Here is a 17,509-nt window from a genome sequence, read left to right as displayed (position 1 = left end):
AGCGCTTCAAGCAGCGCCGCATCAAGCTGGGGGTGACCCAGGCCGACGTGGGCTCGGCGCTGGCCAACCTGAAGATCCCGGGCGTGGGCTCCCTCAGCCAGAGCACCATCTGCCGCTTCGAGTCCCTCACGCTGTCCCACAACAACATGATCGCCCTCAAGCCCATCCTGCAGGCCTGGCTGGAGGAGGCCGAGGGCGCCCAGCGGGAAAAAATGAACAAGCCCGAGCTCTTCAATGGGGGCGAGAAGAAGCGCAAGCGGACTTCCATCGCCGCCCCTGAGAAGCGCTCGCTGGAGGCGTACTTCGCCGTCCAGCCCCGGCCCTCCTCCGAGAAGATCGCCGCCATCGCCGAGAAATTGGACCTCAAAAAGAACGTGGTGCGGGTTTGGTTTTGCAACCAGAGACAGAAGCAGAAACGGATGAAATTTTCCGCCACCTACTAGGGGCGGGCGGGAGGGGCGGCCCCGGCACCGGGGGCACCGGGGGGGCCGGGCCGGGGCCGCGGGGACGCCCACGCACCGCCACTGTCGCCTGAGACGCCGTGGGAGGCTCCTGGGGACCAAGGGACGATGTCGAAATTAAACGCGAACTACTCGGGGAGAGGAGGGGGCGAGCGTGTGGGGGGGTGCGCTATCAATTATTAAAACAAAAAAGACACCGGGACACCAACGAGAAGAAGGAGGAGAGAGGAGGTAAAAACGCTCTAGAAGCCCAGGGGGGGTCACTTGTGCGGCCCTCTCCCCTCTCTGCCCCCCAGCTCCCCGACAGAATGCGGGAGAAAAAGCAACTTAAAGCGTAAACACACACAGACACACACCAATAAATACCGTGACAGCAACAGCCACACACCGAGAAACCTAAGCCACAACTTTCCGAAGGAAAACAAAACCGACCAACAAACCCGGAAGGCGAAACTGTTGGTGATGATGATGCTACGTTTGGTTTGGGTCTCTTTTCATTACTTTCTGCTTTTTTTTCTTTGCCCTGGCTTAGTAATGAATGAGGACAGCGGTGGTTTGGTGCGGGGGAACTTTTTCTTTAGTTGGCTTGGGTTTGGGGTTTTTTTGTTTGTTTGTTTTGATCTTTATTTTTCTTTGTTGTTTTGGGGTTTTTTTCCTGTTGTTTTTTATTTTCCTTCGAACGCGGTTTTGCACGAGGCTTTGGCGATGGGTCTTGTCTGTGCCGGGGGAACGGTGAGAGCAGGGCAAGGGCCGGGAGCGGGGGAGCGGACCCCCGAGGCTAGGGAGCAGCCCCTTTCCTCTCCGTTGTTGCCTCAATAATCCTAGCTAGCTCAAGGAAAACAAGGGGAAAAAAGTTACTCCACAAGCCCTTTGTCTCTCCTCCCTCGCCTGCGTGGTTTGCGTTTCCAGCTGTGTCCAAAGAAGGGTCCCTCTCTCTGCAGAGATGCATCTGGAGGCAGATGCCAAACCTGCCAGAGCGGGGTTGCTCTCCAAAAAATTATGTTCAGACTCATTAAGGCTCATGGTTAACTGTTCTTTCTCCTCCCTCCCCGCTGCTCCCGACCGCATGCCCCCCGGCATCCCCACCGAATCTGCTGGATTTGGGTTAAGGTCCCCCCTTGGTTTCCTCCAAGGGCTGGAGGTTATTGCACCCGGTAGGCAAAAGAAATCACCGGTGATGGGTTTGGAACGACATTTGTTTCTGGGGGATGTGCACGTTGGGAACAAACACACGACAAAAAAACCACTTGGGCTTAAAAGTCGTTTATTGTATACCATAAACGTTACGTGGAGGAAGGCTTTTGTAAGGGGTGTGTGGGGTTCAATTTGCACTATCACAGTCTCCTGGATTGGAAGCGATGGTGTTATTCTCTAATAACCATGCTGGTATTGCTAATAATCATCAAGGTGCGTTACATGTCTCACGGATTGAAAACAAACAAAATTATCAGGGCTTGATAGGTAAAAAAGAGGGCGACGTGCAGAAGCCATCTCTGACTCTGTCTCTTGCCAAGAGGCTTTCGAATAAAAAAAGAATTTCTGGAAAGAAAACACCATTCCGTTGAAATCAAAACAATCAACAGACTGAAATTATGCATGACATGACCTGAAAAAAAAATTTAAAAAGAAAAAAAAAAAAAGAAAAAAGAGAGGAAAAGAAAAGAGGGGGGAAAAGGCATAGAAAGATCCGTGATAAAGTCTCGATATTATTTATCTATTTATTTATCTATTTATTTATCTATTTATTTATCTATCTATTTATTTTATTAATATTATTATTATTTTGTGTATCATTGTTTGCAGCGCAAACATTCTATGCATTTTGAAACTGAGCACTAAATAGACTAGCTTCTGGTAGAATCTTTTGTGGATGGTGTAATTTCACAGTTTAACTGCCTGTTTTCACCGAAAACACAAACGTTCTTGTCACGTTCTTGTATTTAGATTTAAAAGAGGGGGGAAAAAAAAGAAAAAAAAAGATAAGAAAGACGATTGTAAATATTTTCTTTAATGCACAAAACAACAACAACAACAACAACAACAAAAGGTTACAAACTGCAACCACGTGTGGATCCTGAAATGTCTCACTGAATAATCTACCTGTCCATGTATGTTTGCTGAGCTTTCTCCTTGGTTGTGTCTTTACTCTATTTAATTTCTATCAGAAATATTTCTGTACGCCAAAATACAACAGGGAGATGTGTCCCAGCATACTTACAAATAAAACAAACGTAAAAACAGAATAGTTATTATTATCATTATTGGGTGCATTTAAAAAAAAGAAAAATATTTCCACGGCTGGTAAATTCAAGGTATGGCCGTTAGGCGATAAGACTAATTCTACCAAAAAGAAAATAATGAGAGATGTATTTTTCTGCTAAATCCAGAAATCATTACTTTGAGATAGCTCTTATGTGAAAATCGGTGCTCTGAATAAAATTAAGTATATATTAGCTGCGTGTGTTTCTTGAAGTTTATTCTATAACTGCAGAATATAAATCAAAGTAAAATTTTAAGAAGGACTTCTGAAGTATTTCTTTTCAGTGTGCTGGAAAGGATTATGCACCTACAAAATATGTATAAAGAAGAAAAGCTTGGGTGGTTTCAGGTTTATATGTTGTTCTGACTGGCCTAATTGCACTTAATTATGTATCAAGATACTTTATTTTTATTTTGGGTTAATAAATATGAAAATCCTAAACTGATCTCTCCTTATGTTGTGAATGCAATTGTTCATTAGGAACGTATAGGATGCCACCTACTGCTTCAAGTGATCAAAGAACCTCTTTCTATTTTCTGATGACCTGTGACTAAATCAGATGCCAAATGTAAAAAGTTACTTAATAGCTGGGATTATTTCTTCTGTAGGCATATTTTAGCCAAATCTTTTTAATTTTGCCGGTAAATCTGTGAACAAAGACACGTGATGTTCAGAAAAGAATAATACGTTTAAAAAAGCTGTGATTTTAAACAACTGTTGATGTTAAAAAATAAGCACTAAAGGTATTTTTAAAAAAGCCCATAGATCTCGTCCACCGGAAATTTACTTGTTTCTGTTGTTATTAACTTGAAATGTCATCAGAATTTTTAATAAATGCATTTGTAAAAATATTATTTTATAGAAAAGTATTACCGGATTTCATTTTTTGGAGAGTCAGGAATGAACAAATAAAAACAATTACAAATGCTGGGTTTTCTCTTTCCTCTGCCCCAAATGATTGAAATGTTGAAAATGATACCACATTTGTATCATTCAGTAATGACCGATGTATGTATTGAAAAGTTGAGGAGTTTGTTTTGTAATAAGTACAACCGTTATCGAGTACAAAGAAAAAAAAAGTATGTTAATAAAACAGATGGTGAAAAAAAAAAAAAAAGCTTTGCAGAGTTTCCTATTTTTCATGGTAGGAAACTGTGCAAAACCAAAAACGTCCCTCTTCCTGTCGGATGAATCTGAATAGTCCATAAAGCCGCAAAATTCTTGTGAGGCTTTTTAAATAAATGGAAAGAGAGAAAGAGAGAGAGAAAGAGAGAGAGAGAGAGAGAGAGAGAAAGAGAGAAAGAGAGAAAGAGAGAAAGAAAGAGAGAAAGAAAGAGAGAAAGAGAGAAAGAGAGAGAAAGAGAGAAAGAGAGAGAGAAAGAGAGAAAGAGAGAAAGAGAGAAAGAGAGAAAGAGAGAAAGAGAGAAAGAGAGAAAGAGAGAAAGAAAGAAAGAAAGAAAGAAAGAAAGAAAGAAAGAAAGAAAGAAAGAAAGAAAGAAAGAAAGAAGTTAGTTTAGAAGGACTAATAAAACTTTTGCATCCGAGGAAAAAAGTAAGATAAAAAACGAAGAGGCAGAGCATATGCTCGCATTTATTCCCCCACAGTGCGCAGCTTCTCGCATAGAGAAGAGCCATTTGTGGCCACAAAGATGCAGAAATCCCCCCAGTGCCCGTGTGCCAGGGCCGAGGCCGCTGCCGGGCGGCGACTCCGGCGATTCCTGCTCTCCATCCTGCGCCCCTTGCCGCTGAGCGCTTCTCTGCTGTCATCCCTTGAACGGCCTTTCCTCCACAGCCGAGGTGTCTCGCCCCTCTCCTTGTGTTTCCTAGCGCGCTTTTCCAGTCCTAAGTCTGCTAGACGCGGTTTGGCTCCCGGAATTTGTGCCTAACACTTGCTCTCCGCTTGCTTTCAACTTAGATTAGGCCATCATAAGTGAGTAACAGACACCCACTGCCACGGTCGTATTGATTTTTACTCTCCTGTGATATTAAGACTAATTCGGTCCTGGTTCAACAAGTAAAAAGACTTCCCAGAAGGAGAATGAAGTGTCCTACAGCACTGACTTTATGGTTTATGTGCCTCCCTCCCCTCCTCCCCGTGTTACCCCTTTCCTCCGAAGAGAAATAGATTTGTCGAAAGATAATAATTTTAACTCTGACGGACTCGAGCGCATAAAGCTTGATAGCGCCGGTGGTGCCCTGTGTTATTCTGGCATTTCCCAAACGATTTTAAATCCCTCCAGTTATTTATATCTCGCTTTTCAGCCGGCGCTATTTTTTTTTAAGCTTTATTATATTTACCTGCTGATTCCAAAGCGGAGGCAAGCCTAATTGATTTTTAAAAGATCAGCAGCAGAATTCTAATCCGCTTGGGAACCTGTTTCCACCTGCCAGACGAGGGTCTGATTACGGGTAATTATGTTATTTAAGAGTTGATGAAACCGCGGGCCCGGCGCTGCCCGGCTCCCTTCCTTGCGCGGCCGGGGCGCGGAGGGGACGCGCGGGGAGCGCGGGCGCGGCGGGGCCGCCTCCGTCACGTGCGCCGCCGCAAACACAATTACGGGGCCGCCGTTAATAATTCATGGGCTGAGATTTGGAAAATTAATAAAATGAATTATAACAAGAGGCTAATTAAAAACTTTAGTAATTGTTGTCAAGACAGCTTGATGGGAGGCGTGCTGCACGACGCTTCCCCCCCTCCTCCCCTTCCCTCCCTTCCCCGTTCCGCTTTTGGGAAGCTTTTCCTTTTTCCTCCTTTGCGACCCCTTCGCACCTGAAGGAGGCTCGGTTTGGGAGAAAAGCAGTGGGTGGATATACAGGTCAGCTGAATATGTAGGTCCCAGAGATGAGACCGAGGCGGTAAAACTGCAAGCGAGTCTCTTCTCATCGTAGCAAGATAGATAGGCAGGCGGCGGGTGGGTGGGTGCCTGGATGGATGAATGAAACCCAGGGCTCAAAAGTTAATTTAAAATAAGATGTCACGTATAAATCTTTGACGAAGCAGCCGCGGCAGAAGGAGCGCCCGCACCGGAGGGCCCAGCGGGCGGACGGGCAGCGCTGGGGCATCAGCGCCGGCAGGGCGGGCAGCCCGCGGGCACGGGCGCACTTTCCGCCTTCCCTCCCGCACCGGCGAGGGCAGCGGCGGGCGGAGCGGCCCCACCGCGCCTGCTGCTCCGCGGGGGGCGGAGGCGCCGCGGGATGCTCGCCCTGCCCGCCGAGAGCCTTTCCGCCCGCTGGCTTCACATGCAGCTTCGGGGCGGGGGGAGCGCGGCGCTCCCGCGGGCAGAGGGGCCGGAGCCCGGTCCCAGCGCGGGTGCGGGTTTATGGCCCTGTCGCCAGCCAAGCCCCGCTCCGGAGCTCGCCGGGGCTGCTCGTCCAGGGACAGCTGCACATGCAAAATCTGCTTCCCAAATTGCAGTCACTGCCCCTCTGGGAAAGCAGACGTCCTCCTTTGAACTGCTTTTTAGCTCCTTCAGCCTGCTTACCTAAGTGTACCAAAGCATCTCTAACTCTGGGGGAAAAGTAGTTAAACACTTCTTTTTGTTTTAATATAAAATTAAAATTTATCAGGCAGTCGGGGGGTAGGGAAAATTACTTCTAAAAAATGATGTCTTAAGACGTTAATCACTCTAAACGTCGTACTTAAAGTATTTAAAAGGTTTTATATAAAAATTAATAATTTTTTAAAAGACACTCGGCCCTGGTACGTTGAAGATAAATTGTAACTTCTCTCTGATTTCCACAAGCGAGCCATAAAAGGCTCCGAAGTGCCTCGCTGGGTGAGGATGCCTAGCGATCCTGCCGCTCGCCCGGCTGCAGCGCGGAGCGGGTCCCGGTGCGGGCACAAACCGAGCCCTGGTCCGGCAGCCGCACCAGACAGACAGACAGACAGACAGACAGACGGCTCATGCTGCAAACACCAGCGTAAGGAGAGGGCTTTTTCATCCCCTGCCCGAGTGGAAGAAAGAAATTTTAAATTGTGAGGCAGAGCTAAGAGATGTAAGATCTGTGTGTATCCTTCTGGTTTGATTTTCTTTTTTGTTGTTGTTGTTCCTTTTTTTACTTTATTTTTAAAAGGGTGTTCCTTGACAAGAAGATAGCATGTCAACATGAATATATCTTTTTAGGGGCTGCGCGGAAAGGAGACGAGGCGCCAATATACATAACTTAGCCCTTGATTATGGTCATTATATAAACCGAATTACTAACAAAAGTTTGTTCTGTAACTAATTATAGCCCACTAAATCTCTGCCTCTCTTCACTTCAGCATAATGTATACAAACTTTTGTATACGCGGATCAGAATAAAACAAAGTGTTGACAGCATCCAGCAGTGGAAATTCACTTACACAAGACTTTTTTTTTCACTGAAGTGTTGACAATAAACATTTAATGAAGGCAGAGACTTGGATGTCTCCAGACAGTGTCAGAATACTTTAAACAGACCATTAGCATGGCTTCTTCTACTTCAAACAGAGCACACTATACCATAACATTATAAAAATACAAAGTATGAAACAAATAATCTGTTTATACAGATATTTTAAGCTGTTTTCACCAGCTCTGACATCCCCTGTATTTAGTAACAGAAACTTACTCATTTCAGATTACTCGCGCTTAAAAAATGTTAAATACAGTTAATGCAATATTAATCGCCCTTTGGTGATATAAAATGCAATATTTTCAGGCAGCTATTGAGCTTTTCTAGAGGAAGAGCTGATGAAAACAGTCACAGCTGAATAGTGGAGAGAAAAAAGCTCTGTATTTATTGCTTTTGTTTGGCTTTTGGCTACAGAGACAGGAACATTCTAATGGGGTAAGGACATTTATTTTATCTGCAATCTATTGCTGCTAGAGCAGGAGTGGCAGATGGGGTTTGGTGTTATATTCACAGAGTAATTTAGAGCAAATCCTAATAACTAATAATGATTTATGTTAATTTCAATCACTTATGTGACTTTATTAAAGCGCTGCTGTAAGAGGAATAGGAGAGGAGGGGGGGAGAGGAGATACTGGAGGGAGACAAGCTGTGTCTGTCTGAAGCCGAACCGCGTGCTTGAAAGGTTGCTGTGGTGGGCTCCGGCGAAATTTCTGACGCGACCAAGCAGGTTTTGTTTTTGAGACTCTCTATCGCCGGCGCTAATTTCTTTTTATAAAAGCCCCATGTAGAAACCCCGGCCACCGACGAGAGGCAAAGCATAATAGAGAGGGAGCAAGAGAAGAAGAGAGCGTTCGAGGGAGACTGGTGTTATGCAAAATGTATTGATTGTGTGTGAGGAACCTGCAATGCTCAAGTGCTGGGCTCCAGAAAGAATAGAGGGGGCTACTGGCGAAATAGCTAAGGAAGCCCCAAATGTATGTACAGGATATGAAACTTTTATTCCGGGCTGCTTCAGCGTGGTGGAGATCTACAGTTCTCTACTCACGTTGCATCGGCTTTACTCCTCACTGAAAATCTCTAGGAGGCTTTACCCCACGGGATTTTGTATTCTTATTAGGGAAAAAGAAAATAATCACAGTATAGAGCAGCTACGGCAATGACCCTTTTGTATTTTCCCCCATAACCTTCAGTTTCATTGCAGCTGCTAACACTGAAATGTGCACACACATAAACACAGAGGCACATGTCGCCGTGTGTGCATTGAAAGAGGAGATCTCGGTGAAAGCCAGGAAATCCCAGAAAGCTAGCGCTGCTCTGCATAGGGTCGGTTTGATGTGAGAGAGAGGAGTACTTACAGGATTTTGAAAGGGGGGTGCTCTTCGCTTCTGGCAATTTACTTTCCCAGGTACCTTTATGCGCTTTTCTGCCTTAAGGCATACAGTCTGAAAGTAAAACAACATCAAAGCTCCTTATTAACACTATTTTACTGAAATCAGAAGATGAAGCTACCTGAAACGTTTAATCTGGTGTTAGCATTTATTTCCCAACTAAACAGCCAGAACAAAGTTATAAGGAGTCGGGGCAGCTATCTACAAGGCAGAGTGTAGGGGGAGATGTATGTTTCTGTCAGAACCATTGAAATGCATCAAATAAACCTCAGGTTTTGCTGCATTCTAAGCCACTTTTTGTCTAATATAATTCCTCCTTGCAAACACCACTGCTGAAAATAACCTCTCTCCCACACCGCCAGGTGCATTAGGTGAGAGTTCCCTAACTTTTGGATCACTGGCAGGAAAGTCTTTTCTGCACTGCAAGATGACACTGCATTTTACATGCTACCGGATTCCACAGAAGGCATTTTTTGTGTACTCTGTGGTAGAGGACTTATATATATAGAAACATCTTTTTTAAAAATCTAGAATAAAAAAAAAAATAGAGGGAGAGGCAGAAATTCCCAGATTATGTACAAGGAGCAATGCCGATGTTCTTTCCTGCTCTTCGTTTGAAAGCGGCGCAGGGCTTTCAAATCCGCCTGGGCGTGCACGCCTGCTTTTTGAACTGCAGCACGGCGGAGACGCCGCGGGCGGGCAGCGCGCAGGCGGAGCGGCGGGCGGAGCGGAGCGCAGCTTCAGCACCACGGAGAGCTCCGGCGGGGCGAGGGGAGGCTGCCTGTCTGTCTGCCTGCCTGTCTGTCTGTCTGCCTGCCTGCCCGACTCTCCCCCTGTCCGTCTGCGGCTGCACAGAAGCCTGTAATATGTTAATAGCCGTAGGGCATGCCCGAGGTGCCATCTCAAGCTGCTTCGCACACCATATGTCAGGCCGTTAGCCACATGGATCTATTAATCAAAGGGGGAGAGAGGAGAGGCGAGAGGCAGCGAGCAGGGGAAGGGAGCTTTTCATACCCCACCCTGTGCTGCTGTACACTTTCTCCTTTCATTTCTCCCAGATATAAAGACCCGGAGTACCTCGAATAGGCAGCTGTAATTCTCTTTTAATCTGCTCTTTTATAGCCTCGGTATAACCAGCTCGGGTTAGTGGATAGCGATATTTGAGGGAGAAAGGGGGAAGGCGTCGCGTTTCCCCCGGCAAAGGATTTGGTTTTAAAGTGCTGCTCAACTTCTGTGACAAAGGGGGTCTCTGTCCACCCCTTCAGCCATCTCCTTGCGGAGGGTGTGTCTGAGGAGAAGGCTTTTTCTAGCGAATCAAGCATCGTCTCCCCCGCAGGCAGCCAGAGCTCTGGCCATCCTCACCGCTTTCATATCTGCCCTATTGCCTATTGCCTCACATCATATCTTCAAGGAAGGTTTGTCCCACGTGAGATCCACGAAAGGGTTGGATCCACAAAATTACCGGGAGAAGGAGAAGAAGCAGTCTGTATAGGAGAGTGCTATAAAGCTCTTGTGTACGTGAATTTTTCATGCAGCCCTCAAAGTCCCTACATAAAATTCTGCCTTTCAGGCTCAGCACCTGAGAAGATGCACGGGCTCTCAGGTCTGGTTTCTACTTTTGTGTGGAGGACAGGGTTTTTGGGGGACTTTGTTTTCAGGGTTGGAATGAACATGCTTGCACGGGTCCTCCTGGACCTCGTTTGCCCGTCCGTGGGTGACGCATTGGGGCACAGCCCCTGCAATTGACACTTCCCACCTAATTCCGAGGCCACCGGATTTTATTTTTTTTTCCTTTCACGGTGACCATGAGGGAGCATGAAAGAGACTGACCTTTCGTTCAGACACCTGTTGCATAAAGTTTTGAATTTCTAGATTATTATAAAAGCAGCAGCAGCTCAGGAAAAGGGCTCAGGAAAGTTCCTGAGTGGTGGAGGAGGGAAGGGCAGGATCATTTCAGTGTGCCAGGATCCTGCAGCAGGGACCCTGCGGGTGGATGGGGCAGGTTCCCTACCCCTGAGCTCCAGGTCGAGTGACACGCATGTGTGTGATGCAGATGATGGGAGAAACACCCGAAGAAGAGGAAAGGATGGATGCAGGCTACAGCTAACACAAAGATAAGCTTTGCTGCTTTGCAGGTTTATATAAAAAGCACAAGGTCCCCTAGCTGGTTGAAATTCCCTGTGTTTGTACAGAGCATCACAGAGAGGCAAGTAAGAGGGAAGAGGCACTTGAGACTTTGTGCAATTGCAGACATAGAATAGTAACCCTATTGCTATGTATTGTAAGGTACAGTGCATGGGTTATGTTGAAGTCAGTCTTTAAGTCTTACTTTCGACTTATTTTCTAACATTTTTCCTCTTTCTGTGGTTGGAAAAATAATGAGTGCATCTATGCTTAGATCTAAAGCTGGCACCCATCTTGCAGAACCTTTGCTTTAATACAGATTGCATTAAACCTGCAAAAATACTAGTGCCTCTCAAAGCAGTACTTTACATTAAGACAGAGGGAAATGCATGGGCTGAGCGTCAGTTGATTCTGCATTTCCACCAAGCAAAGAGTCTCTTATTACTTTTAAATTTTGGTGCACACACCACCCATCATTTTCTTCCTCTATTTAAAAGGTAACCCATATATCTGTCGTTTTAGGTTTCCAAAGACTCGTAACTTAATTCCTTCAGGCTATTCATCAGCACAGTAATTAAACTAGCAAATGGATGTAAATAAAGTGAAATTGGTTTCATGACAGATGAGCCAAAGAGGCCTCTGACATGAAACAAGCCAGGACAATAATTATTTCTGCACGGGGCTATATGAGGAACTCCATCTAGATTTATTAGGTGCTGCAAGTTATTTGCTGGGAGAAGGCAAGACAGGAGGACTCACTTTAATTTGACGGGATTTTTTTTTCCCTTTTTGCATCCTAAGTAGGTTAGAGTGATAAAAATCTGGAATTAACTTTGGCAATACTCTGAGATACCTCTGCCCAAAGTAAAAACACGGCAGGGAAAATAGGTAGTACAGGAAAGGCTTATTAAACAATTTCTTCCCAAACGCTTAATAGGAGAAAATCTACTTTAAAACACTCCTCTCGAACCATCCCCTGTTAAAAACAAAAACAAAAACAAACCCAAAAACCCAAAAAACAATCCAGACCACTGTGAGAGCCTGCATGTGCTTCTCTTTTCTACAAATATGCATATGAAACAGTAGAGGCAATAGAAAGAAGGAAGATTTGGAGACCTTGGGAATTCTGAAGAGCTTCTCTTAAAAAATAAATAAATTATAATCTCGGCTAAATGGTGTCTGTTAAGATCACCCCGCTCCCTTTTCTCTGCCAAGGAAAAGTTTGTTGCTGCGGAGGAGAGCAGAGAAAAGGGCTGTGAAAGGGAGGGTATGGATTCTGCAAGGCTCAACTGTAATTGGAGCCATCAGGTCCAGCTTGGAGTGGAAGTAATATACAGAATAAATAAAAAAAGGGCTCTCACAGCAGGTGCAGATTAGTCCCTTTTCCCCTGAAAAGATTAGAAACTGACTGCTTTATGCTTAAACGTACTCTCAATTATTTAAGCGCCCCTTCGTGATTAGCAAGTAAAAGTAACGCTCCAGAGCGCTGAAGAAATGAAGCAGGAGTAACACGGCTTTCGCCCGGCTCACGCAGGCTTTCCAGCCAGCACACGGCTCGCTCCCAGCGCCCGGACCCGGGAATTCTCTGGATACACACACCTGTAGGGTGGGAGCGGGGCAAGGAGACAGGGAGGGGAAAAGGAGAGGGGAACGAGAGAGGGCAAATTCAGAGGGGTAAAAATTCCGCTATCAGGGCAGTGCAGGCTACTGCCCAGCCTGGTTTCAGAGGCGATTGGGATCCGGGCAGATTTTCACCGGAATGTTGAACCCTCAATATCTTTTCCACTGGGAAGGGGAAAAAAAAAAAAAACCCAGTCTCACACCAAAATCGCAGACACAACCCTTCCCCCCCATCCCCTCCCCAGGCATTCTCTTTGAATGGGCTGGAAATGAGCCGCGGACGCCTGTGTTTGCATACGGCAGTTTGATCAGGGTTCACATCTTTCTGCAATCAAATCAGAGGCGCTTTCCTCCCTTCCTCATGGAGGGGACTATGATAACTGCAAAGCCGAGGAGAGATCCTAAAGGGACCGAAATCCCCTTATGTCTGAAGCTGTCCCTTTTAACACACACCAGACTAATTATTTAAAAGTTCTTGTAAAATTAGAAGACATAGCCCAGTCCTTTAATTAGAATACACTGTGAATAGGGATAGCATATGGAGGGGAATGTCAAGAGGAGGGTGCCAGGGGCAGATCCTAGGAAATCTGTATTCATTTCTGCCTCCTGTTTGTTCAGTAATCTCTACCATCATAACTAAATCTTGGAGCACTGATGTAGTTCGAGTTGTTGTTGACTCAACGTCAAAATTCAATCACTGGGGGTTTTGCATCAGCCGGGCCACTTATTTGTCTAATAAATCCGTCATTTTGTAAGAAAAATATTTGAGCAGCCGTACTTGACCTCTTGGTATCCACAAGCCACATTTATTTCTACCAGTTTACAAATGCAAAGTGGAGATGATCATCTTAATGCCTCGAGGTACTGAGTTGATTTCTGATTGGATTTTAGATGGAAATGTCTATTTTAAATACCCCGTGATTAAATTGTACATATAATAGAATTCATGCCTCTTCAAACCAAACCGTGATTTGCGAATCCCGAATTTATTTTAAAGGAAATATTATTTTAGCAAAGGTGGTTTCTTAAATGATTTGTGACACCCCCCACGGTAAGATTTTATTATAGCCGGGCATCTTCCTCACTGGAAAACTTATTTTGACCCTGGAGCGTTCGTATGGGTGGAAAGGTGTCAGAAGGAGTGAGGTGGTAGAACTCCCGTTCGAGGGTCCATGTCATCCTGTGCTGGATGATTTGCTGCCTGCTTATATGCATATTTCTTCCGAAAAGGGGGCCGCGCTGCACAAGTTTAATTGCAACTGGGGGAAATAACTTTTGTGTTGCGGAGCGGGGGAGATGGGGATGGAAGGATGGGGCGGAACAAGGTCAGTGCCCGGAGAGGAGAGGTTTGGGAGCCTTCCTCCCCGGCCACATGTCCCCGGAGCCCCAGGGTAGCCCGCACCCCCAGCCCGGCCCGTGAGTCCAGCTGCCCGGGCAATGCCGGCGCCCCGAGCCTTCTCTCCGGGAGCCGGGGCTGCGGGTGAGCCCCTTGGGAGAGGCGGGCTCGGCTGCTGTCCTGCAGTGAGCACCCCCAGCCGCTCGCTGCTCCGCTCCCACCCCTCGAGCTCTCCCGTGGGCGCTGCCGGGGTCTGTCCGTCTCCATGGAAATCGAATCCAGCCCGGGCCACGGTCATTATTCCCGCATTAGAGCCGGCGATCGATTCGCTCCCCAGCACCCACTGAGGGCCAGGCTGGAGCCGCCGGCCGCGTCCCGGAGCATCCCCCGACAGCCACCGCCTGCAGGAGCGGCCGATGCAGGGAAGGGGGGAAAAGGGAAATATTCCAGCATATTGGAAATATTAATGTTGGCTTGTAGGAATTAATGTAATGGGCCATGGTTATTAACAACTTATAAAGGCTTAAATCAATATAAATTAATTTAATTATGATTTCTAATTGCATTATGCATGATCAATTTGAAACACTACATTAAAGATAATTAGAGCAGGGTGCTAGTCACTAATCACTTCCCTAAGAGCTTAATGAAAAGGAATGCCATGTATTACCTGTGGGGCGGACCCATGAAATAATATAAATGCTTGTTTTCCAATGGAAAATAATTATACCTTTTAATAGACGTTTTAATCACTTTATTGTAAGCACAGAATGGGTTTGGGCTTTTTACATGGCCTTGGTTGAATTTTCCTGGTGTTGATTGAAGTGCTGATGTGTTACGAGTCCACTATTGATGACCCAAAGGAAGACTAACTTTTATGTAAAAGTGTCATGCTGTCCTCAGAAGCTAGTGCCAAGAGGTCACAGTAGATGGAGGTCCTAGCTTAGCATAATGGGTTTAACATTTCCATGACATCATCAGGGAATCTGAAAAAGAGTCTAAGGATAATCAGAGTGGTCATTCAGAAGCGGAGTAAATATTTTATGAGGATATATAGAAGACAGGAAAGAAGGTTGTCAGAAAGGTGAATCTCTGCTTCTTCATGCTCTATGAAGAAGGTTTTTCACTTGGTACCAATTTTGATTGAAAACTCTTGTATTGTTAATAAAAAAAAAAAAAAGCAGATCATGACCATTGGAGAGGTGAATTCTCCTTTAGGGGATGATCTAAATAAATTTGTATTCGTGGTTGTCTTGAGGGGTTATAGGATATTTTGCTCTTACTTTTTATATAAATATATCCTCAATTGATTATTTGTCAGGGATATTGTCACTTACTCAGGGATCAGCTCCTACATTAACAATAAAAGTTCATTTATTGCTAAAATTAAAAGCAACCAATGTAAATTAATGATTTGTACATGGACACAGTGAGGCAGATTAGTTGAAAATGCCTTCCCTGTGATTAGCTTTATTTTCTTATCTTTGCTTGATAACTGAAGCACTACATGCAGCATATGCCTTGGTTAGACTCATTATATAATTCATAGTTTTCAGAGAAGTAATGTGCAATTAGGGAAACTGAGATTTGAGGAGAACAGTAAAGAACAGTAGCACATAATACTCACATTTGTCACAGCAAAACCTGTTTGAAGAATTTTCCTTCTTTTAAGTCCTGATTGAGACCTAGAAGCTTTGGGATTCCTGAGGATAACACTGAATAAAGTGAATAAAAAGAAGAAGTGAAAAAGAGAGCTTAAATGTCACCCAAGGAGTATAGCCCTTCAAGGCTAAGTTATTAGGAACATACTGATTTTAGCACTGAACCATGACTGCAGACAACTCTGTGGATGGAAGGATTCCAAGGATATACAGCTGTTCTTTTCCACAAAGATTCCTGTCTAAAAGTGCATAGCAGAATAGGGGTCCCCCCACTCCACCATGTCCTGCAGAGGGAAGCTAGAGGCAGAAATAAGCTTACTTTGCATAAGAATTTCTAAGCATTTCAGTGAACTGCAGGATGAATCTGGTCATTCCCTGTGTTGTTCACAATTTGAAATGATGTGGCCTCATACTGCCAAGATCCAGGGACAAGATCTGAGAGCAATTTATGGAAAGGTTTTAAAAAGCACAGTTCTCCAATCTCAAACTTGCTATTTTTCATAACAACAACAACAACAACAACAACAACAACAACAACAACTTCTTTGCAGAGGCCCTTGGTTCTTGAAAGGAAAGCTCTTCTATATGGAAGTAGAAATAAAAACATAAGGCATCTTACACCTCAAACGAAGGGTGGGATATCAACATGGCTTAAAATATCCAGCTGAAAAAGCCTGATAAATACCAGTGGAGGCACATTATTGTGGCTTCTGTATCCCTTCAGCTGCAGTAACTATTCCAGCTCTTGTGACTTTCTTGCATCCTGACCCCTGCTCTAAAGAAAATGATTTCCATGACTCAATCTGTCACTAGTGAGGAGTCCCCAAGCATTGAGTCTTTGGTAGCCAAAGAGCTCACAAGGAGAAAATCTGGATTTCATAAATAGCCCAAGGACTAAAACTTGTATGTAAACTCATGTTGAGATATGCCTTAATCTTCTCTGCCTTGAATAAATATTGTACCAGCCTAGGTTTTTCCTTTCTGCACCAAAGCTGGGGAAGTCTTATCCACCAAAAGGTGCAAGTGAGGTATCAGCTCATACATCTGCTTCTAAAAGTATTGATTTTTCTCTTTTTTTTTCTTAGCAGAAGCATAAAGAAAATCTTTGCTTTTTCAGAGTACCCTTGGTTAGAAAAGCTTTACCTCCACGTTGTTGAGTGGCTAGGCTGAGAACTACATGGAGTTTATGCTGTTTTTTTAATATAGCAATTGATTTTAGATAGCACTGCAAACCAAGGAGGGGGCATGAGTGCTGTTTTTATGCCAGGGAATGGAATGAAAATAACTCTGTGAGATATAGTGGCAACAGAAACAAATATATTGCTCTGTAATTACAGAACTATCCTGTGCTTCTCTGTCTAAACTAAATCCAGTTGTTAATGAAACAAATACCTTAGTGGGTCTATCATCTTAGAGGTTCAAACATGTTTGCATGCTTTTGGAGACCTTCTGAATGACTGGCATGTTTGCAACAGAGGCAATTCACCAGAGCTTGAAGATTAATTTTTGTAAATTTTTGCTCAAGTTTTTTTGTTAAATCCAAAATTGATTTTTTTTGTAATCTAAATTTAAATAAAAGAATAATTTAAATTCATCTTAATAGCTATTTTTACAGTTTATAGGTATTTAAATAGTCTATAATTAAAAACCAAATACGTTTCCTGGCTGGCATTTCAAGGCTTCCCCTTTTCTGACTGATGGATTTTTTTGCAAAATTCACTGACAGCTGCAGGCAAATATGTTAGCAGAAACTTTAATAAAGTCTTTGTTTTTTAAAGCTTCAAAACGAAACCTGGAGACTTTAGTTTTCAACAATAGCACTTAGTACATTTTGATCAGTGGCTGTTTTAGTGCAATGCAGGTAAGATAATTGTGTCTGACCAGGTTGTCATTGTGATTGTGATACTGAGCGCTCACACTTGGCATTAATATGTTGGGTTGCAATGCTATATTTAAAAAAAATTAATGGTGCAAAAACTGTATCACAGTATCAGCTAATTGGACACTGGGTACCATGATATTTTGAAAATACCCAGGGTTGTGCCAGAGAAGTTTCTAAGTAATATGAAAAAACGAAGGTCTTTTCAGCATCCATGGGAGACTGAAGAGGATGAGTCTCTTAGCATGTAATTAAATATTAATAATAGGGAGAGGCTGGACTTATTTTTATTCTCTAAAACATTGTTAATAAATCTCAGTCTGGCACTGAAAACATTAGGCACATTACTGTGTGTCTCACCTTCTTAACCTTGTTTGCATGTTTTAAGTAAACATATTTTAAG

At 44.2% G+C, this 17,509-nt stretch overlaps 1 protein-coding gene and 1 long non-coding RNA gene across 3 annotated transcripts in view; one reads left to right on the top strand and one right to left on the bottom strand.

Annotated features, from left to right (window-relative positions):
• Positions 1-2,087, top strand: part of POU4F1 (POU class 4 homeobox 1) — a 4,065-nt gene extending 1,978 nt beyond the window's left edge. Inside the window, exon 2 of the mRNA XM_074535579.1 lies at positions 1-2,087. This exon is cut by the window's left edge and continues 607 nt beyond it. Within this exon, the coding sequence (XP_074391680.1) occupies positions 1-443 (443 nt within the window). The 3' untranslated portion in view covers positions 444-2,087.
• Positions 2,088-8,452: 6,365 nt separating this feature from the next.
• Positions 8,453-17,509, bottom strand: part of LOC113459350 (uncharacterized) — a 179,523-nt gene continuing 170,466 nt past the window's right edge. For both annotated transcript variants that reach the window (XR_012579064.1, XR_003380503.2), the window contains exon 3: positions 8,453-8,540. This is a non-coding gene — a long non-coding RNA (uncharacterized LOC113459350). The remainder of the gene's footprint in view (positions 8,541-17,509) is intronic.

This window comes from Zonotrichia albicollis, chromosome 2 (genome assembly GCF_047830755.1).
Source record: "Zonotrichia albicollis isolate bZonAlb1 chromosome 2, bZonAlb1.hap1, whole genome shotgun sequence".
Lineage (NCBI taxonomy): Eukaryota > Metazoa > Chordata > Aves > Passeriformes > Passerellidae > Zonotrichia > Zonotrichia albicollis.
Note: the sequence above shows the minus strand (reverse complement) of the source record. Positions and strands in the feature narration are given on the sequence as shown.